Genomic DNA, 27,720 nt, shown 5'->3' on the forward strand with positions numbered 1-27,720 from the left:
GTGCGTGTGTGGGTGTGTGTGTGTGTGTGTGTGAGGGGGGAGGTTGAGCGGGGGGGGGGGGGGGGGTTAACACGTAGAACAGGTAGGTACACATTTAGTGATTGTCTGAAATCCCCCTTTATCCTCTGTGTGTCTGTGTCTGTGTGTGTTCTGGGGGGGGGGGGGGGTAACACGTGCGCGTTGCATCATAAGGCCTGTCGTTGAGTACAATGGCGTGATTTCGATTCCCCGCTTGTACATGACAAGGAGTAGGTGGCCTGTCCAACCTCATCCGGAAATGACGTAGTGAACGGTAAACCATTTCTCTCCCAAAAACCTGAGGAACTTTCTCGGCCAATATCGGCAGCGTGTCCGTCTGTGCGAAATAACTTCCACCGAAATGATATCGCAGAGAAAGGCACGGAGCCCCAGAGCTCCTGCTTATTGAACAAACGCTATACCCACCGAGTCTAGGGTACAGGAGCAGCAATACTGTCGAAGATTTAAAGAGGTTAGAAGTAAAGGGCAATAATCGGGCTTTAACTATATCCCAGTAATTGTATCAAGCACATATTCGGTACCCCACTATACCATGGGTCCATCCATTGGTATTGACGTATTCAAATTATCTGTTCTTGACCGCAGCGCGGCTCTACGAACCAGTCAAAAAACAGTTTACAAACCAGTCTTAGCCCCATTGTTAACGTTCACAACAATATGGCAGCTTGTCAACTCGATTATGCGAACATTTGCACGAAATTTAAAATAAAAGAATTGACATGCACACAAAAAGATGTCCTGAAACATCTTTTGAGTAGGAAAGATGTTTTTTTATGTCAGCCATAACAGGCAGTAATTATCAAGTCTCCCCCATGGATAAACCCAGGATATATGGGTGTTTAACGGAATGGGACCACTGGAGAAATCGTGGATGTATCACACCCTGAGCAATACCTTTGTAGATAAACCGCATTATAAATACACGCAGTACTATTATTCATCATTGTCAATTTCTGTATTTCAGAATATAAGCAACAAGAAAAAAGAGATAGAAGAAATAAGAAAAAGAAATGAAAAATTAAAGACAACACTAAGACCCAAATGAACTTTAGAATGTTATTTATTATGGTGATCTACGTTAATTATTTGAGTAAGATATATCTGGACAACAAAGATAAATTCTGTTGAAAATGTTGAAGTCTGCCTTAAGGCCTCGAAGCGTTTACTGCTCTAAATAAGACATTGGAACATAGCCTGGTTTATTTATTGTTTTAAGATACATTATGGGAGATTAGATAAAGAGCTGGAAGTTCTGACTATAATAGTTAAAAACTAGAAAATGTAAAGGGAATTTGCTGAAAATTTCAGAGAATATAGCGATTGAATTTTGGGTCTAGCCTCGATCATCATTACTAAAGTCGGTATGATAAAAAAACCATAGTCTCGATTATCCATTTTTTGATTTAATCATCAATGAGCGTTGAGCAGTAGATCGGGTTCTAATCCAGTAAATATCGCAGGCTAGCGATGGTATCGAGAGTTGAATCTGGTCTGGATAAGTTAATAAATGGCTAATTAATAATTTAGATAACATTTCAGTCCTAAAGAAAGACCTGCAATTGGCAGATTTAGCTCTTGCATAATGTATGTTTAATATGATTATTACAATGACATCATTATTAATGTGACGTCATAATGTATGTTTAATTTTGTTGTATTATTGAATCTCTTGTAACTTACAATATTGTGAATGTTGAACAAGGCGATTAAATCGTTAAAATAGGTTGGGTGCCATTTTCGCCAGGAGGTTCGTGTAGAGAAATAAACTATTGTTAAGGCTGGTGATAATGGAGGGCAAACACGATATTGATATCGACGGGCTTAATATAGAGACAAAGACGAATGAAATAAAATGGGGTTTAATGTCCCACTTTTCTGTATTAACGTCGAACAATACATAATTATCTAACCTTTGTTGCTTCTCAGGTAAAGCGTAAATCTCTTAATCTCATAATCTCTTTCTGTGATCATAGTTATCTGACTATCAATTAAACAATGCGTTTCTAATTAAACGTCTAAGATAGTATTTTTATAATTGAAAGTAAGTTGTGGGTTGTAGGTATTTTACTCTACTACAATACGGTGTACTGGGAGGAGGGAATTCCCACTGATACCGGGTAATATAGAGACGAGGCGATCTCTGTCTAAATAACCGGTCTCTATATTAAATGGGTGTTGGATTTACTTACAAGAACAACTGATCCGTCCAGTATTTTAATACGCATAGGGAGTCACGGTGACTAAGTGGGTGAGGCGCTGGCTCGCTAGCCTGAAGGTCGGGTGTTCGATCCGTGCTTTCGGGAAAAGAGAGAGAGAAAGAGAGAGAGAGAGAGAGAGAGAAGGAATTACTAGTGATCATATGAAGTTTAAAGACTTTGTTGCAGTCCGTCTACAGTTATTAGTATGTAGAGCATCCATAGTAACGGTCTTCAGCTATTATTTACAAGCATTTCGTTCCTCTTTTGCCACTCTTGCCATAATCTTACATGCCTAAAACAAAATAAACGAGCGAATTTTAATAAAATGTTATTCTAATCTCCTGCTGTAGTGTTTTCAATAAGCAGGCCCGTAACTAAGGGGGTGGTGGGTGCCCCACTACAAAACGTCCCCCTCCCTGTAAAAAAATAGATATACATTGTCCATCAACATTACAGCACCCCCGAGAACACTTCAGCTAGTTACGGCCCTGTCAATATGTAAGATCACCCTTCAATAGCTAGCTGGTTTTCTCCGAGACTTCCGGTTTCCACCCACTACTAATGATCCCGATTAGATCTATTTGATAAGGCCAACATCAAGTTTGGTCAAAGGTCACGAGATGTAAACAGGGTTATCGCTTATCCCAACCATAAAACGTAACCCTGGATCTAGCCCAAATGCTTACCCTAACCCGAACCGACAAGTTCGCCAACAATCACGTACCCTAACCGTGTTTACATCTCAGCGACCATGACATCATTTGAGCTGGCCTTAACAAATAGATTTAGCTAATGATCCCTAGGCACAATGGCTTCTTAAAATAAACTAGTTTGTTTTGTGCCAACGTTAAACAAGGTCTGCCCCCCACCACCCGCCCACTTCCGCAATTGTATTTTTGTCAGACGGATAAACCATACTTTACTTGGATCGTCTAAACAATTGATATTGTTGTATATAAAATATATGTAATTAACCAGAAAAGATAAAATATCAAAACAGATTTTTGTGAAATGCGCATAACGGAACTTTTTATTAACGAAATGAAATGAAATGAAATGGGGTTTAACGTCCTACTGTTCTGCTCCTAACCTGGGCTAATGAAGACGGGCATACGCCATACAGTGTGCTATGAGGGAAATTTTGCCCGGGCAGCGGCGCTACGGTCTACTCTTATATCGAATTCCAACTGCCAAGGGATCTTTTACGTGCACGCCAATGTGTACACGGGACCTCGGTTTATCGTCCCATCCGAACGACTAGACAGCTGTCCTTGTCAGGCCCTCCATCCTGCATCACTGACAAGGGGAAACCACGCCGGACAATCTGAATGAACTTTCTCGGCCAATGCAGGGATCGAACACCCGACCTCCAGGCTAGCGAGCCAGCGTCTTACCCACTTAGCCACGTGATCCCCCTTTTTATTAACAGTTTTGGACAAAACACTTAAACCTATTTATTGAATAAAGAATACTAATTATAGAAACATACAAGACTTAGAGTACCATCGCAGAAACCAGTTTTTCAATCTGATTAAAATACAGATCTATATTTCGTTTCGTTTCTTTTATAATACTTTCGATGGCCCCTACTACATGAAGATCTGACCAGTTGTAGTGGAAGGTCGCGTCAGAGGTCATACGAGCGGCTTTTGACCCTATGACGTCAGACATTTGATTAACCAATCAGCGCTGATGTTTCTAGTGGGATAACCACAGTTCCGTGCAACTAACGCCAAAAACTCGCCCTAACAGACCGTTTCATTGGCTAATCCCTCACATCATTCTGAACACGGATTATATAAGAACTTTCTAGTGTAGTAAATACAAGTAAAACGAAATTTGGAGCTATAAAAAACGAAAGAAAATAGGATCTGTGTTTTAATCATATTGACCAGTAATTGTTCAACCTTGTAGAATTTTCAATTACTACACGCCATTCACAAACGTTTTTATAACCTGAAGGAGAGGTTCATTCAATGGTCATTTATTTGAATTCGTGTTTACCATAGTTTCTTAAATGCCCCCCCCCCCCACTCAAAAAAAAAAAAAATGATTTCGGCGACGAGGACCCCGCTCCATAATACTCTCGACACGCACCCAAATGACGTGTGGTTATCTCCGTGCAAGGACAGACGAGGTTGGCTTTTTATAAATCCATAACAATATGTTTACTTTAAGATTATTAAATGTAGGTATTACCTCGATAATTTCTTCTTTAGTAGATAAAGCATAAGCTATTCTTACATATGGAGACGCAGGTTTTCCGGCTGTTGCGTTAAAGCCACCAAGAACGCTCAGTCCTTGTTGATCACATTTTTTCATTATGTCTGTAGCGTCCATACAATCTTTAAATCGTAACCATAAAAACATACCAGAATCTGGAATGGTCCATTCTGCAACGTCTGTAATACAAGTTACAATCGAGAACAATAATCGATGTTATACCACGTTACAATCGAGAACAATGAGCGATGTTATAGTACTTTACAAGAGAGAACAATAAGCGATGTTATAGCATGTTGCAATCGAGAAAAATAAACGATGTCATAGTACGTTACAGTAGAGAACAATAAGCGATGTTATAACAGGTTACAGTAGAGAACAATAAGCGATGTTATAGCACGTTACAGTAGAGAACAATAAGCAATGTTATATCACTTTACAGTAGAGAACAATACGCGATGTTATAGCACGTTACAATCGAGAACAATAAGCGATGTTAAAGCACGTTACAATCGAGAACAATAAGCCATGTTACAGCACGTTACAGTAGAGAACAATAACCGATGCTATAGCAAGTTACAATCGGGAACAATAAGCGACGTTATAGCACGTTGCAATCAAGAACAATGATGTTATAGCAAGTTACAATCGAAAACAATCAGCGATGTTATAGCAATTTACAGTAGAGAACAATAACTGATGTAATAGACAGTTTAAGCACACGTTACAGCAGTGATTCTCAACCAGTGTACCGCGAGATCCTCCTAAGTGTGCCGAGAAATTTTGAACGGCACACAAAGAAAATACGAATAACCACGTGATCCCCATTGAGTACTCACTGGTGTCTACTGATAAGTTCATAGCTGTATTTTATTTATTTATTCATTCAATTTGTCTATGGCTAGCCTCTGTCCAGACCTCGGATAGCCGAGATTTTAATGAGTTTGAACAAACGATACAATTGATAATCGAGGCTAAGTCTCGGTTATCAAGTACGGTTGCTACGATAATACACGATCTACGCTACATCTTAAAACAGTCATAAATTCGCCCCGAATAAAGTAGTTTAAATAAATTTTCAATATATTCATGTTGCATTATCTATTTGTGAACTATTATATCTAAATCTTACATAAGGTACCTTTAATATAAGTTACCTGATAAATATATTGTTGCAGCATCAACGAAATAACTTGCGTTTTGTTTCAGAAATTGTGAAACTCTGTCACATTGGTGCATAAAGCCTTCATAACCCCATTTCTTAAGAATGGCCATCAATGTCATCTACGGATGTATAAATAATATATAAACATATATAGAGACATTAACTAGAGATGTACAGAATTAACAGGTAGAGATGTACAGAATTAATAGGTAGAGATTGACTAACGATACACAGAATTAACTGACTAGAGATTGGATGGGGGATACAGAATTAACTGACTAGAAATATACAGAATAAACTGATAGAGGTTGAGTAGACATACACAGAATTAACTGATAGAAATTGATTGCGGGACCCAGAATTAAAAATATTAGGAGATCGGCTGCGATTAAGACTAAGAAATGAAATGTGTTTGTAACGGCCTACGTTTCTCCTTGAGTAAAGGAGACTGATATATACTCAGCCAAATTAAAAACTTGACACTGATGAATTTCAACAAATTTTTTTTTCTGGTAAGTCAAATAAATTTTAAAGTGTTTCTAACGATAGTAAGTAGTAAGAAGCCTTTAATTTCATAAAATTGTAAAGTCACGTGGATCACATGACTTTTGAGCATATAAAGATGAAAAACCTGAAAAACACGTGCAAACACAAACTCGTGAGGTCAATCGATGCAAGTTTGCTTAAACTGAACACGCACACGTAACTTGAACTGGAAAAACAAATTAAAATTGTTATTTTCATCTTTGTTAGAAAATGCCACGCCTTTCAAATGTAGAACGTCTACGTGCTATAGGTAGGCTCTATGCTGGTCAGTCTGTGGTCACTGTTGCAAGAGCCTTTAATTGTTCACGCCAGACAATAATTAATCTTAGAATGAGAGTGCTTCAAACTGGACATATTGCCGACCGCCCAAGGACGGGAGCGCCACGTGTGACGTCACTCCAGGAAAATCAAGCAATACGATTACGTCATCTTAGAAACAAATTTGTCACTGCAACCTCCACAAGCAGAGAGATGTTTGGTGGAAGAGTAACTGCACAAACGGTTCGAAATCGCTTGCAGACTGGTGGTCTTCGAGCTCGGGGGCTCATAATGGACCAATATTGACACCTCTCCATCGCCGTAACCGACTTGTGTGGGCCACAAGACACATAAGATTTACTCAAAGACAGTGGAATTCGGTTGTCTTTAGTGACGAATCTCGATTCACTTTGAGATTTGCCGATGGCAGGGTCCGAGTGTACCGCAGACGAGGTGAACCTTACGCTCATTTATGCGTCAGCAAGTGAATCCACCACTGACGTTGCAGGACCTTCAACATGCTCTTGCTGAGCAGTGGCGACGTCTTCCTCGGTTTCATGATTGTATTCTTCCATAACAACACAATGAGATGTCCAAGGCCACATCTAAAGATCACTATCACTGAGTGCAGGTTTTGGACTTTTACAGGTGTCTAACTAATATGTTGCTAAAAGGATTCAATACCGTCCAATCAACACATACTAGATCATTTTTGGATTAAAATACGGTACAATTTTATTCAAATAATGCGCGATGTGCGTGTCATTTATTAGCAGTGGGATACACCGTACAAAATCCACGAGGTTAGGCAGGCGACCCAACTCTTTGCCATGTTCAAGTGTAGGACCAAAACCCCACCACTCAGTGAGAGACCTTATAATCTAAAGCAAACGCGTTACACCTTTAGTCTCACTGGGGCTGGGGGGGGGGGGGGGTACACGGCACCCTCCCCCCCCCCCTGGATTCGCGTCTGACACCACTCCATTCTCACCCTCTCAGGATTGTGAAACAACGAAAGACGGGGATCCGAGGTGACTCAGTGGGTAGGATGTTGGCTCTCTTATTGGATCCCTGTGTTGACCGAGGAAGTTGGGGTTTTCCCCCGTTGTTTCCCCCCTTGTCAGTGGCACAGGACAAAGGGCCTGACAAAAGACAACGTATAGTCGTTCGAATGGTACGAATAATTGAAGTCCCTAGTACATTTGGCGTGCACGTAAAAGAACCATTAGCATTCAGAATTCTATATAAGAGTAGGCTAAACCCCATTTCATTTCATTTCATAACAACAAAATACATTTTACCTGTGACACGGCGGATGCTTGAGCTGTTGTAGACATATAAATGGCTAACATTTTCATCATTACTGGTCTTGGTCCACTCATACAACCGAGCCGAAAACTTTTTCACGCCAAAAATGTAAAACAAAAACGAAATATAACAAGAGCAAATTATTTCTTAAATACATTTTAATGCGTATAGCTACACATGTATTATAGCTGTTACATGTGTAGCTATACACAGAAGATATCTAATTTGAAATGAAATGAAATGGGGTTTAACATCCTACTGTTCTGCTCCTAACCTGGGCTAATGAAGATAGACATACGCCATACAGTGTGCTATGAGGGACATTTTGCCTGGGCAGCGGCGCTACGGCCTACTCTTACATCGAATTTCAACTGCCAAAGGATCTTTTACGTGCACGCCAAGCGGTTTTTTCGTCCCAACCGAACGACTAGACAGCTGTCCTTGTCCGGCCCTCCGTCCTGCATCACTGACAAAGGAAAACCTCGCCGGAAAATCGGGATGAACTTTCTCGGCCAATGCAGGGATCGAACACCCGACCTCCAGGCTAGCGAGCCAGCGTCTTACTTACTTAGCCACGTGATCCCCCAGGAGATATCTAATTAAAAATGTAACGTTATTGAATCCATCTCAATAGTAGGCCATATTATGAACCAGGAAATTTCACTTCTTGCATTCATCGGCGCCATCTTGAAATTATGATGTTATAACGAGGTGCCCTTGTTTAACGATCGAGTATGGTAATCGTACGGGAATTGGTGGAGTCTTAGAGTGTTTATTAAGACCATCGCTCCAAGAAAAACCAGGAATACAGCAAGACGTTCCTGGTTCAAATACATAACATGATCTGTTCCGAGACTGGTTTAAGATTGGCTCACTATGAACACTGGGAGAGGGTTTGCCAGGCTCTTGTTAAGGATATTTGACAGTTGACAATGCATGATGCCATCATCGTCTCTAAAGGTAGACATACACATTGGGCATTTTAAAGAGAGAAATCCAACACCGCGTTTGATGTCAATTTTTATAATGAATTAATACGAACACATTGTGATTCAATTTCATTGATGCAAAGCATTAATTGTGACACGACAAATGTCTATATCATTATTTCGCGCTTTGAATGCCCATCCAATCCCACCATCTGATGGTAAAGGATAAAGCACACGACCGTTACACTTTTCTCATAAAGTGTTGTTTTATAAAAAAAACATTTATGTAATTGAGCCCCCCCCCCTCCCTGGATCCGCTCCTGGAGGATGATGGGTGTTTTAAGACTAAGAAAGGCGTATGGCCAGTCAAAATATTATACACGTAAGCCCCAGAGATATTAAGCCCTAGGTTTTAACCTTCTAGGCCTATATGTAAATGCTCCAAGGTCTGGTATATTTGTACATAGTATTGTTAGATTGGTAGATAATACATACCCAGGGCACATAACCTTTGAGAATGAATCAAATCTGAGAACACGACCATCTACATCAATAGATAACATTGAACGAGGCAGAGGCTGTTTAAAATACAAAAATAAAATAATCAATAAAACAAAACGGTCATGCAGTGTGCTACGAGGTACATCTACTCTACTTTCGATTTCTAACTCGTGGGGATCTTTAACGTTCATTCGATTCTAACGAACAGACTAGACAACACGACAATCTACATCGATGGATCGTGGCAAAGGCCATACAGTATTTTAGTTTTGATCAATGCATAACCCTATTGTATGACATCTCAGTTAAATTAAATTTATTGATATGAAATAAAATCGGGGCTAACATGCACTAACATGAAAATGTTAATATTAAAAGATGCGACAGTTCTTGCAAATGAAGGTCAATAGTCTATAATATTACTATTTAACGTCTGATTTATCAATAATTGTATTTACTGCATATTTATTTACCTTTCTGTGTCGAATTACCGCTCAAGGGAAGTGCTGATTACGACAATAATTTCATGAATAATGTATTTTTTAAAATTATCAAGTCACGTAAATGACACTTCATTTTGTATTCAGATATGAATTAATCTTATTCCGCAGTTGTTTAAATTACAAATTTAAATTTTTTAAAATTAAAATTAACACTTTGTTCAATGATATTATTCACGAAAACTTAAACTAAGATACAATCGAAATTTTAAGAAATACTGCAATTCGATTGGCTGGTCAGTAAAATCAATTTGCATATATCCAATTTGCATATTGGTCAGCCAATCGAATTGCAGTATTTCTTAAAATTTCGATTGTATCTTAGTTTAAGTTTTCGTGAATAAGGGCACAGCACGCTAGACGTTCGGAGACGAAGACAACTCGTTCACAATGTTTACATTTATAAAACGGTGAAGTGTTTTACTACTAAACGGAATACGGCATAAGTGTATGTAAATAAAACTTTTACATATCGATATAATGTTCTGGTAGACTTTGTCAGTTCAACGATGATTTGCATCGCTCGTCTAAAGATATGAAGGGTCATTTTCAAGATTGAAAAAACAATGTCGGACCTACACCGCGTGGTAGCAAGGGTGCGGAAATCTCACATTACATGGAAACAGGAAAGCAACCCGACTACTGTACTACATGGATTAGAGATAAAAGCTGTCCCCATGTTTTATCTTCTTGTCTGTAGGCGTAACCACGATTGGAAATGAAATGGAGTTTAACGTCCTACTGTTCTGCGCCTAACCTGGGCATACGCCATACAGTGTGCTATGAGGGAAATTTTGCCCGGACAGCGGCACTACGGCCTACTCTTATATCGAATTCCAACTGCCAAGGGATCTTTTACGTGAACGCCAATGTGTACACGGGGCCTCGGTTTTTCGTCCCATCCGAACGACTAGACAGCTTTCCATGTCAGCCCCTCCGTCCTGCATCACTGACAAGGGAGAACCACGCCGGAAAATCTGGATGAACTTTCTCGGCCAATGCAGGGATCGAACACCCGACCTCCAGGTTAGCGAGCTAGCGTCTTACCCACTTAGCCACGTGATCCCCAACCACGATTGGACAAGACAGTGATGAAATTGAAATGTTCGTTTACATGACAACACGCGGATGTACGATTTAAAGGGGTATTGACAGTAAAATAGTGTATTGTGAGTAATATAGTTTATTTTGGTCTTTTGTATCCAGGGGCCACTTTTCTGTGTTAGGAAATAATATGTTCAGCCTTGTTGATGTCCAGACCAGTTGGTAACAAGATGGTGTCACATTACCTTGCCCTTAATCGGATTTCTTCGATTATGAATAAAATAAACTATTTAACTTTGGTTATTATAAACTTATATGTATGTTTGAAATCAACCCTCGTTAAATAAAATCTATTCCACAATTAAAAAAGTTCTCTCTTGAAACTTTAACGTATTTACTTGCATTTTTGACTGAGTTCAAGACAACATGGCTTTCGTCACGTGTTGCGGGGCTGGTTTAACCTTGACAACCACACACTGCAACCAAAACAAAGCGCCATCATTTCGATCGTTTGAGTTTGGGAAACGACAAATATCAACTGAAGGCGATAAGAAGTCTTCGAGTGTCTCGTCAATTGATATTATTTCAATCAACTGAAGGCGAGAGAGAGAGAGAAATGGGGTTTAACGTCCACTCGACACAAACTAGGTCATTTCGGGACTAACGTATGGTTTAATTTTATTTACATAATTCGCTTGCGCGTAGGGGTCTTTAGCAGTGGGAGGAAACCGGAGGACCGGGAGAAAACCCACGAGGTTGGACAGGCGACCCTACTTCTTGCCACGTACAACCGGGGATTCGAAACCACGCCAGTCGACTCAAGACAGACTTTATGATACAGCGCGCGCGCGCACGCTAACCATTCAGCCATCCAACCCCCCTCAACTGAAGGCGATAAGAAGTCTTCGAGTGTCTCGTCAATTGATATTATTTCAATCCAATAATAACCGTTTCAGTGACATCTATGAACGCGTTGCAGCAGCCCTGAAAGTGCTGTTTGGGTGGGTTTATAATGCTAAAAAAACCCTGTAAGAAGCGCAACATCAGCTCTCGATTCAACAGTTTTGACCGTACTATGATATGGTGCAATATTTATTGTTCATAATGTAAACATATTTTTTTTTATCATCAACTATCTTTCAATTTATTGTAAATGATTTTTAAATCACACCGTAACCGGATAATTTTACATTCCCTGTACATATACGTTAAATCTAACATGTTATATACCATATGAAAGATATACATAAGTAAAATTTAAGGTTCGTAAAACGAATGTCATTTTTTTTTGTGCCGCATTCGTGTTCAAACGAAAATTCATCCATTCGACTATCTAATCAAGAATTTGATTAAATCAGAAACCATTTTGGCATTTTTCGATGTTAAAATTTTGTGGGAATTCAACTTTTCAAGAGATAACTTTTTTATTCGTTAGGAGAGAGAGAGAGAGAGAGAGAGAGAGAAATGGCGTTTAGGTCATTTCGGGACTAACATATGGTATAATTTTATTTCAATAATTCGCTTGCGCGTAGGGGTCTTTAGCAGTAGGAGGAAACCGGAGGACCCGGAGAAAACCCACGAGGTTGGACAGGCGACCCTACTCCTTGTCACGTACAACTGGGGATTCGAAACCACGCCAGTTGACTCAATGACAGGCTTTATGATACAGCACGCACGTGCTAACCATTCGGCCATCCAACCCCCCTTATTCGTTAGGATATCTAATTGTGCAATGGATTTTATTTAACGGGAGGTAATTTCTAACACACAGGTAAGTTTATAATTGCTAAAGATAAGTAATCAGTTTAAAATTTACAACGGTTCAGAGGATAAGTATCTATTTCGTACAATATTTTGTATTGTGAATTATTTCAAGAGCGAGGGCACCGAGAGAACAATTAGGCTTAACATGGTCATTTCGAGACTAACATATGGTTTAATTTTATTTCAATATAATTGGATTGTGCGTGCTTTAGTGGTGGGAGGAAACCGGAGGATCTAGATAAAACCCACGAGGTTGGACAGGTGACCCAACTTCTGTCACGTACAAACGAGGATTTGAAACCACGCGACTTCAACATTCGACCATCCATGTCCCCTAGAAATTCAAACATTCACATACCCTGTTAAAATATGTAAAATAATAGGGATCATCTTCCATTATCAGCAGATTAAACTCTCGACATATCTGATATACAGCTTGTCTTCTTTCAAACGACCATGATGCACTTCTAGGGTTTTCTCCAGTAGGAATACAATACAACACCTTCGGTCTTGGAGCATTTTTATTTACTGGGTTTGATGTTTCCCAATTTTCTAGAAGAGTCCGCATTTTGCTTGCGCTTATTCCATGTTCATCTGAGTCTATCCCTACTGGTGTACAACCGATGGATTCAACCTGAGAAGAAATAATGCATGTTTTAATTCAAGATCATTCCATTATCAAAATAAATATCTATATTTCATATCGGTTTTCTATACTTTCTATGACCTACACTACTTGAAGATTTATCCAGTTGTAGTGGAAGGTCGCGTCAGAGGTCATACGAGTCGCTTTTTGGCCCTATGACGTCAGACATTTGATTCACTATTGTTACATAGTGTGAGAGACAGTGATAGGTAAAAGATTATAATTATCCTATGACCGCATGTGTAATAAACTCTCCACTGTTCTCTAATTGACCACACTATTGTTCATTTAATAAAGAACCAGATGCTGCCATATGTATAATGGTCAAGTTAGATAATCCGCTGATCACTAATGACGTTTACTATCGTTAGCTGTCACACATCAATTGTTCTGAAGCCTGCCATATGCTTATAGTGAGATAATCTATCAATGACAAATGATTTAATTATGTAGTCTTTACATAAGTCCTTTTGTTCCATATTATTAATTACCCGTGTTATCAAAGTGAATTTAGTATAAATTGGCTTTGGTTTTACATGTAAATCAGACCAGCTTTGGCGGCTGACCAGGTACGACTTTATAGTATATCTAGTATGCTAGAATAAAATGTTGCATCCAGATCATGTTTTATTTCTATTAACTCAAACTATGTTATACCAATCAACATTGATTTTTCTAGTAGGTTACCCACAGTTCCGTGCACCTTATGCCAACTCAGTGACTAATTCCTCCCATCTACCAGAACGAGAGTTATATAACAACTCTTCCAGATCCTAGTGTAGTAAAGACAAGTAAAACGAAATTTTGAACTATAAAAACGAAACGAAATAGGATCTGTGTTTTAATCAGATTGTTCTAATGATATGGTATCAGATATTTTGTTACGTGTATTATTGCATTACTAATCAAGAGAGAGAGAGAGAGAGAGGGAGGGGGAGAGAGAGAGACAGAGAGAGAGACAGAGAGACGGGGGGGGTCATTTTGGGACTAACACAGGGATCTTTAGCAGGAGAATCGAAACCACACCAGTTGACTCAATGACAGATCTTATGATACAGCACGTACATACTAACCGTTCGGCCATCTACCCCCTTTGCTTGATAGAGATACATGTAAGGGTATTTAACGTTTCATGTAATAAATCAAGAAGTAGTAAAATCCATAAAGTTGTGTTATTATGACTACCAACAATCATCACTACTCACCAGTAAACATTGATTACAACAACAGCAGGGTTTCCAGAAAGCTTCCAGTCACACAGGAAGAGAAGGTCGTACAATCACCAGTAACCACTGATGACAACAATAGCAGGGTTTCCAGAAAGCTTCCAGTCACACAGGAAGAGAAGGGCGTACAATCACCAGTAACCACTGATGACAACAATAGCAGGGTTTCCAGAAAGCTTCCAGTCACACAGGAAGAGAAGGGCGTACAATCACCAGTAACCACTGATGACAACAATAGCAGGGTTTCCAGAAAGCTTCCAGTCACACAGGAAGAGAAGGGCGTGCAACAGACAACGCGAGTGGCGGTACAACCTCGTAGACGCAGGGAAATTTAATTTCATAACGTTTGGGCATTTTTGGTTAAACAAAACTAATTCGACCGATTGAAATTGAACATGACTTTGCTACGATGTTCGTTTTTGGGCATTTTTGGTTAAACATAGAACTAAATAAACCGATTGAAATTGAACATGACTATGCTACGATGTTCGTCAAGTTACAGTTATGAAAAGCCATTTCCGGTCGAACTGTTCACTAGACGAGAACGGATAAATGAATAGACTGGGGTTTAACGTCCTACTGATATAGGGAATAACTAGGGTACGTGAACCACCCAGGCCATGTTAAAATGAGGATACTTACCATATTGAACATGGTCGGGTAAGATGGATTCTGAATTAATAAAGTATCACCTTCGTTCAGCAGTATCCGGAAACACTAAACATGAAATAAACATTTTATATTAGCAAGGAATTAAAGATAGTCAATTCTGATCGTGGACATTACATCGAATAAAGATACATTATGGAAGATTAGATAAAGAGTTGGCAGTTCTCACTATAATAGTTAAAAACTAGATAATGTAAAGGGAATTTGCTGAAAATTTCAATCAAATTTATCCACTATGAACAGAGATTTTAGCGATTGAATTTTCGGCCTAGCCTCGATCATCATTACTTAAGTCGTTAGGATAAAAAAAAACCCAACATAGTCTCGATTATCCATTTCATGATTTAATTATGAATGAAAGTCGAACATGCCAATAATCCAATAAAAATCGCAGGCTAGCGATGTCATCGAGATTTGATAATGGTCTTGATAAGTTAATGTCTAATTCTAACTAATAATTTAGATAATATTCCAGGCCTAAAGAGGAAAGACCTGCAATTATTCAGATTTAGCTCTTGCATAATGTATGTTTGATAATGAAGAAATACTGCGAAGAAATGGGATATAACATCATACGTGTGTCCACCAACCGGATATATTCTGAAGGGACATTGGCATTTCCGCCTACTCTTTGTCGAATTCAAACTTCCAGGGGAATTTTTACGTGTATGCCAACGTGTATTCGGGATCTAGGTGCATGCTCGTCATATACGAACGACCATGAGTTTTTCCGTTCGTTTCCACTGACACTTATTAGTTTATATTTGTTCTGCTCTAATGTTGATTTATGGGTAACAAAATGGCGACTAAGGTCAGACGGCGTTTGCCTTATCAATTGGACCTAACCAACTGTCTCGTTATATGACGCTGCCTTTAATCATAAAGTTACACACCAACGACTGATTAATTTTGAACTTGAGGAATGTTGTTTCAGCAGAGTTATCCCTTCTATCGGATTTAGTATTTCTTAGAGAGAGAGAGAGAGGGTGTTAACGTCCAGTCGACACAAACTATGTCATTTTGGGACTAACATATATGGTTCAATTTTATTTCAATATTCCGCTTTGCTCGTAGGGGTTTTTAGCACTGGGAGGAAACCGGGGGACCTGGAGAAAACCCACGAGGTTGGACAGGCAACCAGTATTTCAGAATTTTTTTTATCTTTTTTTGTGAACAATGAACACCCTGGATAACTCACCGTGCTGATTCCATCTTGACATCCTGCTATTATCATCAACTCCATTTGTCCGGGATGATCTTCTCTACCAAGTGTTGGCGGGTTATGTACCCTCCGCTGTAGATCTATTAACCAGTCTATCATTTCGGGCATGCTTTAGTTTAAAAGTTACAAATTCGTATAATTAATGTAGGAAGAAAATTTTGCCATCTTGCGCAAAACTCAAATTTAACAATATCAACTGGTCAAGCATTAAAGGGTCAGTCCTAGGTGTCACAGGCCATCCATCGATATCGACGGGGTTAGGTTAAGGTATGCAGAGGGTCGGATTTATCAATATGCATAGTATTAGCCATTCAAACTAATTTCAGGTGTACAGTGGTATTTTGGAGCCACTAACGAGTTTGACTTAGGGCCCACGGGCAGGCAAACCTGGCCTCGGGTATGCAAATTATGCATCATAGTCCGGCAGGCATTTTAAGCCTTGACATGGAAATATAGTCAACTGGTTTCTGTAGGATGAGCTTGGGCATTCCTCCTAAAAGCGACAACTAATTCCGCTAGGGGACCAAATTCAAAATGGAGGCTATATTGGGGGGGGGGGGAGGGGAACGCATAAAGTTCCACTAGTTCCCTAAAAACGTGTGTAATATATTGGAATATAGGTCTTCGGCGGATTATGTATCTTCACTATGTGTAGATTCAGAATCCGGATGATGCCACCCTGGCACCCTTGGGGAAATTCAAATATTTAAGATGGCTGCAACGAGACATTTTCTGGTTATTTAGTGGGGTAGAAGTTCTTTGAAAAGGTTCGAAATATATTAAAATATAGGTTTTCTGTGTCATTTACTTCAGATATCAAATAAAAACATGTTCCGACCAAAAGTTATTCCAGACTGAGCTCATATGCAAAAGGTGCCATGTTGGCATCATCCGGATTCTGAATCTTCACATGCTGAAGATATATATTCCATCAAAACACAAAAAAAATAGGTGGAATATATTTCCAGATTTGTTGACCTGCTGGCTGGCTACCACAATAGAAAATCAAACGTGTCTGAAAGTGTCAATACAAAATGGTCAAAATTCAAATATGATCCCCGAAGTTCAAATATGATCCACTAAAATTCAAATATGATCCAACAAAAATTCAAACATGATCCACCAAAATTTAGTGGATTCAAACATGATCCACCAAAATTCAAACATGATCCATGATCTATCAAAATCCAAACATGAACCACCAAAAATGCAGGGAGAGATTCAGTAACATTTTTAACGTTTCTGGCGAATAATGAGTGCCCTGTATCTTAAACTATGCTGCGATTACCTAATGAAATGGTTATTTGGACATTATTACAAACTGGCCATTTGTATTTTATTGGAAAACTTGACACAGAGATTCAGATCATTGCACGGAATATTAAATTAAATGGGGTTTAATGTCCTGCTTCTCTGCACCAACCGGTATAACAAATAGAGAAGGTGGTGGGTGTGGGGGGGGGGGGGGTAATGTGCCATGCAGTGTGCTACGAGGGAAAGGGAAATAGAACAATCTTACCCCCATGTGCTTTGGTATTGCAGGCCGTCCTCCTGGGTTTGTTCATCAATTTTAACTGTTGTTCCATCCCTGAAAAAAAGATTTTTGTGGGTATTGGGTTAAAAACGGGTATGCCAAGGTTTCAGTTAACAAAGTGATTGATCAGGATGCGCTCTTAGAATTGCAGTTGAGATGGGACTGACAGTTCGACAATACATGCATAGGGCGTTGTATGTAGACCTCGCGAGGGAGCCAGGGTGACTCACCCAGTAAGTCGTTGACTCGGTAACCTGGAGGCCTCCTGTTCCATCCTGATGTTGGTCAAAACAGTTCATCGAGATTTTCCGTCGTACTTCCCCCTTGTCATTGCATTGCAAGGAACAGCGTATAGTCGCTCGGGTGGGACGATAACCCGGGGTCCCGTGTACACACTGCTTTATTTGGGCTAATGGACTACTCTTATATCGAATCCTAACTATCACGGGTTCCTTTTACGTGCACTCCAATCTGTACACAGGATCTCATTGTTCGTCCAGCGCCACACCCTCTGTCCTGCACCACTGACAAAGTGGAAACTCCCCGGAAAAAAACTCGATTATCTTTCTTGGCCGGGATCGAGTACGGCACCTCCATGTCTTGCTCCCTGAGACTAGAAATGGCTAAACTGGCCAGTCTGCGTGCCCAACTGTATGCAATGTATGTTTGTTTCATTGGGTAATTCAAAGAATTCAAAGCAATTAAAGATACATTAGTTAAGAATTTAATAAAGAGTTGCGCATTCTTGCTATAATAATTCCAAAATACATGATAAAAAAAAGAAAATATTGAAAATTTCAGTCAAATTACTTTTTTCTGAACGGAGTTGCCACTGTTGGAATTTTGGACTAGAGATAGGCATCGACTGTGTCTGCACGAGAATTGCCGATCGTTTGATTGACAGACGATAACTCCACCCACATATTCTCGATTATCAAGTAACATTCTCAATGGCTATGGTACCCTCGCTTGGCAGGTCTTTCATCACCTGTCTCCGGTAGTGACGTCAGTGACAAACGGTAAACGTTTGCTTGGTTTAAATCCAAGCTGTATCCAAACCATCCGAAGGTCTACAGAGCTAATTTTGGGCTTGTCATGTAAATAAAGGTCTAATTAATAATTTCTACAACATCTGAAGCCTAAATAAAGACTTGCAAAAGGCTGATTTAACTCTTACATAATGTATGTTTAATAAACGTACTTTAGCGTTATTTCTGTAGATAATATTGGAAATAATTTAGGATTAGGAAGTCCAGCAACCATATTTACATTTTTCTGTCCACATCCTTCATCTAAAGAAAGAAAAATGAATTATTGCTTTATTTAAAGATGCATTGTGTAAGCTTTAGACAAAAAGAGCTGACAGAGAGAGAGAGAGAGAGAGAGAGACACACACACACAAACTAGGTCATTTCGGGACTAACATATGGTTTAGTTTTATTTACATTATTCGCTTGCGCGTAGGGGTCTTTTTAGCAGTGGGAGGAAACCGGAGGACCCGGAGAAAACCCACGAGGTTGGACAGGCGATCCTACTCCTTGCCACGTACAACCGGGGATTCGAAACCACGCCAGTCGACTCAATGACAGACTTTATGATACAGCGCGCGCACGCTAACCATTCAGCCATCCACCCCCCACCCCCCCATCCAAAAAAAAAAGAGCTGACAGTTCTCGCTAGTGGTTATACAATAGATAATGAAAAGAGAACATGTTGAAAATTTCAGTCAAATTACTTCATTCTGAGCTATAATACGATAATAAACCATAGCCTCGTTCATCCATTTCTAAATTAAATTATTAACTGGCTATCGAGATTAAATCCGTTAAAAATCAAAACCGTCCTATGCTCTTGAGAGTTAATGATGGACTTGGCATGTAAACAAATGACTAATTAATAATTTATATAACATTTGACGTCAACCAAGGGTCTTCATAAAGCAGATTTAGCTGTTGAATAATCATATATTCCAGATTACATATACTTTTAAAATGGTTATACAAGATTTCTACCATATCATTGTAAAATGGTTATACATGATATCAACAACCACATACGTGTCTGTAAAATGGAATGAAATGGTGTTTAAGGCGTCATAGCCTACTCTTATTTAGAATTCCAACCGTCAAAAGTTCTTTTAAGTGCACGGACGACTATAGACGCTTTTCGTTTTCTTGTCAGAGGGAAACCTCAAGGTACCGAGCGCCCTTGTTTTTTTTAGCAAGCGTCCTAAGCACCGAGTCACCGTATCTCCCATATGTATAAATTAATTATTCTCGTTTTCCTTCTGTACCTAATTTTCCCGCCTCCACTGGGCCGTTTGTTCTGGCCTACGTATGACTAGCGGTTGGCCCGGTGTAGCACGTCTATAGGCATGAACCGGAAGTAACATAAAACTGAAACCGGAAGTGGTAATCCATCGTCTCCAGGCCTATGTTACTCTCAGGTCGGAGCTACCCTATGCACCAAATTTCAGCCTCGGGACAGCCCTAGTGTAGCCGTCAACATTGAACCGACATACATACAGACAGACAGACAAACAAACGACAATCATAAATATTAGTATTAATCTAATAATATGACAATATGATATTTTTATTTTATTACATATATATATAACTTAAGAGGTTACACTCGACCGACACACCCAATTCGCAATTCACGAATATATAATAAAGTATGAAACTATATTATTATGGTAAATATACGCCAATAAAATTATATCCTGCAACAAATTTCAAACATAAAATACGGACGGAAGCTCATTCATGTGCCATTCTATATTCGAACTGGCTACATTTTATTGGCCCTATTTCAAGAAGCTTTCAATCATGACGTCATATTTATGGAAGTCATCGACGCCATATTGGTTAATCCAAAACAGCGCCATTATAGTTCTTTTGACGATATGCAGGTCTGCTCTTCTATCGGTTGCACCATAGATAGTATCTATGGTTGCACTCAACGGGACAGAACAAACGCGATTACACTTCATAGATTATAAGTTAAGTTTCTTGGCGAAAATGTCCGATAATTTCAAGTAATGGAGAGGCATAAGGTTAACAATAACAAAAACTCGTTTAAGTTTTACCGAAAGTGTCTCTAATTGCTGAATTTTTTGACCTGGCCCCTATTCTACTGACAAATTGTTGATATTCTGGAAACTTGACATCCCTAAAATAAAATCAAACAACATTTAGTTTACATTTAAGTACTTTAAAAACAAATTCTAAAGAATTAACAAAGTAAAGTTTACAAGTCATATATCTAGCAATCTGTAGTAATATCGGACTTTCTTGTTTCCTTCGTGATAGTAAAGAGAGAGATAGAGAGAGAGAGAGAGAGAGAGGGAGAGAGAGAGAGGGTTTTACGTCCACTCGACACAAACTAGGTCATTTCAGGACTAACATATGGTTTAATTTTATTTCAATAATTTGCTAGCGCGTAGGGGTGTGAGGAAAACCGGAGGACCCGGGGAAAACCCGCGAGGTTGGACAGGCGACCCTACTCCTTGTCACTTACAACCTTCGTGATCGTAATAAAACTACAGATTAGTTGGTTTCTAGAACTTTATTGTTAAACTAGTTGGTCCCGAGAGTCCCTGATCGTTCTCAATAAAGCATAGATGATAGCTTCTCGGAATATCTGGGTGAGCTCTGATCAATTTCGCTCAACACCCTCTTTTATAACCCCCTTATTTCTGCACGTTATAGACTGAACATGGGGTTAATTTCCTTTCTAAATATGGAATAAACAACCCAATTCTCCCAAGACCAGGGGGGTGGGGGGAGAACATTATCTTATTTGGTCTACCAGACACATGTAATAAACAGCTAGAATTTAATGAATATTTTGACAATGGTAAGGATTTTTGCAAAAATATCACTGTTTTGTTTTATGTATAAACATGTCATTTACTTTCATTAGTACGTGAGATTTGATTCTTAGTCCACGTGACAGACAGATATTCATTACCAATTTGATGAATTGGTTTAACTATGGTTTTCAGTTAGCCTTGCGTCTAAAGTCTCCAAAATTGGTTGATGGACTTCCGGGTCACTTTGCCAAATGTCAGTTTGGCGGTCATCTTTAAAAATGGCCGCCGTTTGCTTTATTTGAAATAGTGCGAGTCGGGGAAGCCTTCATGACTCCTGAACAGTTTCACCTATGGATATGTAATATAACTATATGTAATATAGCTCAAAATGTTCATAAATATTTCTGTATCTGCTGGTATATGATATATGTTGTTTACTCAATACTATCAGTTTTAAAATAAAAGATTAATCTTAAAAAAGCAACATTTTCGGTGGGTTTTTTTCATGTCTGTTCATAAATTTACTAACAAATCGTGTTCAGACCCATATAAGCCGAATTTATCTATTTGGTCACCTAAAGTGATTTAATAGATGTCATTGCTTGTCTATATATAATTACCCTACACATTTGTTACTGTTTGAAAAAGTTGAGAGAATACTCTGCGAAACGTCGCCTAAATAAATCAGTAATTGTTCTTGAATAAGTATGTGTTATAGTTTACGAAGTGTATATTTTGCCGCCCGACGGTTCCTTACTTTATTTACTATTTAGCCGCCACTTCCGTTCGACATGCGCAGTTGTCGGTTCCTGATATATTCCACCATTTTGGAATATTAAAAACAACTCGTCTTTCAAGTTCGGAGCAGAAGCACGATTTTACGGGGAAAACATAAACCACTGACAGTCTAATTACTTAAATTAAAAACCAAAATCCGCAGAAATGCGCTCTCGACCAAAATAGAATAATATTCTAAATGCTTTTCTACAATTTGCATTTATTATCTTATTTTCTTTTAAAAATAATTCTCCAGTTTCTACCATCAGAAATTAAGTATGGCTATTTGCTTCCATATAAGAAACGGAGAAAGAAGCATTGTCAGACAAAGGACGAATAGAACAGACTGGTGGTCAAGAAATCAGACAACTGCGCATGTCAAACTGAAGTGACGGCTAAATAGTAATGAAAGTAAAGAACCGTCGGACGGCAAAATATACACTGGCTGTAATTTAATAGTTTATTGCTCTATTCAGTTACTATTTATGATATATCCAGTTGTTAAGAATTTCAGTTCTTTTATTCGTTTAGAAATGGTAATGTGGTCCGTTTTTACATTAACGACTCTATGTCCGGCAAGTCTTGTTGTATTGTCTAGTAGGCCTGCGGCCAAGATTATTTAGCTTGCTTAGACACATAGTTCCGCTACAAGGTCCTCCCTATTAAACAAACTATATATTTTTGGAAAGCTTATAACACCAGGAACACAAATCCAAGCACAATGTTTTAAAGCCAGATGAAAATTGTGATAATTGTCAAGTAAATGTTATATTTATACTGACAATTGTGAAGTTGACATAAAATTACACATATGATACCTAGGATAGGACAGGCTTATCTTTGCTCCGTGAGGTGAACGACGGGGTTCTCTCCAACCAGGCTAGGGAAGCGAAAGGTATGATGTTAAAACGGGTTTCAATTTCCCGCATCACTTGAATACATTAAATATCAGTAAAAATACGCCATTTAAAGGGCCAATCCCGATAATATTTTGGAGAATTAAACTGCTTAATTTTGTGCTAAAATCCTTTAAAATTCTCTACGTTAGGGTCGAGCAACTAACTCAACATTATGTGATACGTTTTCAAACAACTTAAACCCGTCAGTCTTTATCTTGAAATGGAGACCGGTGTCCCAAGCTGTATTATGCGGTGTCTGGATAAAACCAGACTTTTATTTTATAAAAATAATGTGTAGGTAAAATTTACATTTCATTATCAAGTACAGCACATGGGTCATTCATTGTAGAGACCTCTAAAGGAACGGGGGTTGATTATCAGGTCACCCAATGAAAAAATTGACCCCAAATCTTAAAAGGGTTACGTGTCCGGATAAGGAATTTTGACGTTCACGTCCAAACAACTCAATATATTGAGCACAAGGTAAATACACCATTCCTCTATATTTTGGCGCTTCAATTTTATACGTACTCGACTTTTATTTTTTAAACTCTGTTCAAATCGGGATAGTCCCTTTAAAATGATAATTCGTTATATAAATGAACAATTTATTGCAAGGTCATGTAGAAAGATATGGTGCTTAAACGTGTTGCAAATTTCCGAATTACATGGTAGACTTCAATTTATCATATAAACAATTGGTATTTATTTTACAAGTATACAAAATGTTTCCGTTTTATCGAATGAACTATTTATTGTTAATTCGCGTAGAAGGATATGATGTGAAACATGTTACAAATTAACAACTGGTATATTTGTCGAGTATTTTACAGCTACAAGTAAGTTTACGTTTAATCGATAATTCCAATAAACAATTTATTTTTTAAGTTGCAGGGAGTGTCCTACAGGTGATAGACCATATTAAATTTTGTTTGAATGTGTATTTTCATAAACTTTGTATGCAGGTAGATTATTATACTGAAGGTCCGTCTGGATAGAAAATAAGATTTTGTGTGAAACAGGTGTCCTGGAAAAAATGGGTTCACTAACATCAAATATCTGGTTCTACAAATTGTATTTGACCCTTAGCTAGTTCCTGTGCGGAACAAACCTTTCCGTTTCATCGAAAATTCCAATAAATAATCCATTTTTAGAGATCAATTTTAAATTCAGTGGCTGCGTGATACTCACCCATACTCACCCACCCTAACTATTAATTCGTTTTTCGTTAACTTGTGGCGGCCATTTTGGAAATCGGACAGAACCCCAACCGAAAAAGACGTCACAGAAGTGACATAATATCAAAATTGTCTTCAGTGGCAAATTGTGACACAGAAACAACCCGTCCCCAAATATCGTTTCGACTGTGGCACACTAGCCAAAGTTGGTGCCCTGCCTCGCCGACGTTCAACATTTTAAATTTGACACGTCTACTTAAGACTTTTGTTGAGTTTGTGGCCACCGCAGCTGTACATGGAGGACCACTGGCCGTGTTTATTTATGCTAAATAAATAACTTAAGAAGACCACACACATAATTTGGCTAAACTTGCTCTGAACATGATTTAGAAGTACACTTAAAAAATAAATCATGAAAACTTGAAAAAAAAGCCAAAAAGTTCATCAACCAAATTTCAACAATTTAGGCACCAGGCTAACTGAAAATCATGGTTGAATTTAGTCATCAAATTGGTAATGATGCTTCAAAATCCCAGGTCTGTCACATGGACTATCTATAGAAAGTGTAAACCAATAATAAGTTAAAGATACAATATGGTCTTAAGGACCAAAGTATTACAAATCTTTCTAAACAGGTATATTGATCAAGGAGACTGTGCGGCCAAATGGTCTTTAAATCATCCAGTCTGTCTGTGGTGAGTTTATGATCGATCATCAAAATCTATTGTTTATAAGCATTTTGTGCAATCAAACGTTCTAGAATCATCCTTTAGGAACGTTTGTAACCTCAGAAACTTCTAGAAAACACGGAAACGTCTGGAAACAGTGTTTAGAAATTACTGGAAGGTTCTGGAGGGTTCTAAAAAAAACAAGTTGGAAGGTTCTGGAAAGTTGTGAAAAATTTGAGAATAAACCAGAAAAATTCTAAGGTTTTTCTAATATTATATAAGCCGGACCTGATCAGTCCGAGGACAGAACTTTCTTGGCGTTTCAGTGCCATTTGTAACAAGGGACGCGAAAAACGAGTCTAGAAATATTCCACAAGTCATGTCAAACGGTGACACTATATTCTTATCTGCAGAGCAAGCCCAATAAATAATATTGGCGTAGACTGGAATAACCAGACGCTAGAAATTGCCATTCGATTGAGACATCTGGCGTATTTCGCCGAATATAACCGATTTGAAATTAGAGTAAAAACGGAAACGACTGAATGTAAATCAGTTTATATATATTCATATTACATTATTGTATGCGTTGCGAACCATTTGTGCCAATTTCTAGGTCCCAAATATTAGCAACTAGCAGGATACCCGGCTTCGCTCGGGGTCATAACTCCGAAACCGGAAGTGGTAGACTAACGCCACCCGGCCTATGTTACTCCCCGGTCCGAGCTACCCCTATACCCCAAATTTCAGACTCGGGGCAGACCTAGTGTAGCCGCGAACCCCGAACAGACCGGCTTCGCTCGGGGGTCATAACTCCGAAACCGGAAGTGGTAGACTAACGCCACCTGGCCTATGTTACTTCCCGGTCCTAACTACCCCTATACCCCAAATTTCAGACTCGGAGCAGACCTAGTGTAGCCGCCAACCCCGAACAGACAGACAGACAGACAGACAAACGACAGTCACAAATATATATACAGATTTAGCTCCTTTAAAATGGATAAAAATCAACAGAAACTAATACAAATTTCAAATGACAAACAGTTGTTAGACAAAAACAACGATTATATCCATTGTAGCATAGTCGGGAGAATATGAAAACGTAATGCTAATAGATTTCTCACAATAGTTAAAATATAACTATACTTTACCCTATTCCGTTATGTACACCTTGCGCCATTGCTATTGTTATTGTCAAATTCAAATTGTTAACCAATGCCTGTATTCCAATAACTTCCTCAACCACACTACTGTTATAGTCCTCGTGTTATCGCTGTATATTCACCAACTGCACGTGGATGTAATAAAAGTATATCACCTTTTATAACGATATTATGCTAGAACATGCACCGGTCACCGCTAATAATATATAATGTTTATTCCAGGCACAGTTAACTTGATAACAGCATACGTTAGATATAAGGTCGAAATGCTTAAAGACCACGTAAGATAAAAAAATCTAAATTTAATGTATGTATAGCCAATGGTTTCTTAACTATATCCACTTTACGGCAAGTTCACACCAATCTGATTAAAATTAAGTCGGCTGTTAACGTTTAAGTATCCGACACGACAAAACGCTTTTCAAGTTTTCAATTACGACCTTAATCCGGTTGATTGGCCGTTGACGTCACAGACACTACACATAGTATGTACATTATCTATATAATATATCATTGTGTACAATATAGCATTATAATAATTATAAACAACTGATGAGTCAAACTTAATTATTTTATACAATTAATGTGTGTGTGTACGATTCTACCATTAGTTCATTCGTGGGGTATTACGCACACGTTCCACCTAGGGTGATGTCTTTGATCTGGCCGGCGTAAAGAAAAGATAATTACCTAATCGGCATTCTTAATCCCACTAATACTCACTGATATAACAGAGATGTAAATTAATTTATGATCCCATGTCTGTATAACTTTTATAGTCGGATTGATTAATTAATGACAGGTATTAACGACACTACATTTACCATATTATTATCAATACGCATGAATTCAAATCCGCATGCAGAAAGAAAGGCGACGTACGATGGTAACGGATCGTCATGTACAAATCGCGTTTCAATCGTGTTTGACTTTTATGATACATTTTGCATTCGGTCACTGTGAAGTCACTGGCGTCTGAGGGGATTAGGAGTGTTTTCGATAATTGGCAAAGTCGTTTTTACGGGAGGTCTATTTTTACGGCTTTGAGTGAAGATAGCTGAATTAATTTCAATCAGATTGGTGTGAACTTGCCTTAAAGTGGATATAGTAACCATTGGCTACACGTATAGAAAAGTTTTCAGGTCCATCTAATGTGCACTTTAAATTGCTTTATCATTAATTATACCGTTAGGAGCGTCACACATGGGGGGGTCCGACCCCCCCCCCCTCCAATTTTTTTTCTGGGGGGGGGGGGCTGAATATACTTGGACCCCCCCAAATATTTACATAGTAGACCCTAACTCCTATTTATTTACAACAATTATTAGGGTTAGTTAAGATTCTATCTGTATAAAACCTGTACATATCCCAATATGTATTGGGAGAATATTATCCCAATATGGTTTACATTGCTAAAATAAAACACAGAGAGAATCATCCTTGAAA

At 38.6% G+C, this 27,720-nt stretch overlaps 1 protein-coding gene across 2 annotated transcripts; it reads right to left on the bottom strand.

The window, feature by feature from the left end:
• Positions 1-118: 118 nt before the first annotated feature.
• On the bottom strand, positions 119-26,416 carry LOC130010384 (kynurenine/alpha-aminoadipate aminotransferase, mitochondrial-like). 2 transcript variants are annotated; one of them, XM_050556710.2, is made up of 12 exons: positions 26,263-26,416; positions 20,864-20,946; positions 18,974-19,064; positions 17,758-17,826; positions 16,215-16,347; positions 14,990-15,064; positions 12,834-13,109; positions 9,162-9,244; positions 7,731-7,827; positions 5,618-5,744; positions 4,437-4,639; positions 119-2,529 (listed from the first exon to the last, which is right to left on the bottom strand). In XM_050556710.2, exons 1-12 carry the CDS (start codon positions 26,289-26,291, stop codon positions 2,476-2,478), a joined length of 1,320 nt encoding a protein of 439 aa, XP_050412667.1. In that variant the 5' UTR covers positions 26,292-26,416; the 3' UTR covers positions 119-2,475. The 2 variants fall into 2 exon arrangements, with proteins under 2 accessions (XP_050412667.1, XP_050412671.1); XM_050556714.2 differs by lacking the exon at positions 17,758-17,826.
• Positions 26,417-27,720: the final 1,304 nt, after the last annotated feature.

Source organism: Patella vulgata, chromosome 7 (assembly GCF_932274485.2).
Source record: "Patella vulgata chromosome 7, xgPatVulg1.2, whole genome shotgun sequence".
In the NCBI taxonomy this organism is placed as follows: Eukaryota; Metazoa; Mollusca; class Gastropoda; family Patellidae; genus Patella; species Patella vulgata.

Coding starts and splice junctions, on each gene's coding strand:
- LOC130010384 (XM_050556710.2), bottom strand. CDS start 26,291: ATGGCGCAAGGTGTACATAACGGAATAGG. Junction 17,827..18,973: donor TCTACAGAAATAACGCTAAA/GTACGTTTATTA, acceptor TCTTTTTTTCAG/GGATGGAACAACAGTTAAAA. Junction 13,110..14,989: donor ACCCGACCATGTTCAATATG/GTAAGTATCCTC, acceptor ATTTCTTCTCAG/GTTGAATCCATCGGTTGTAC.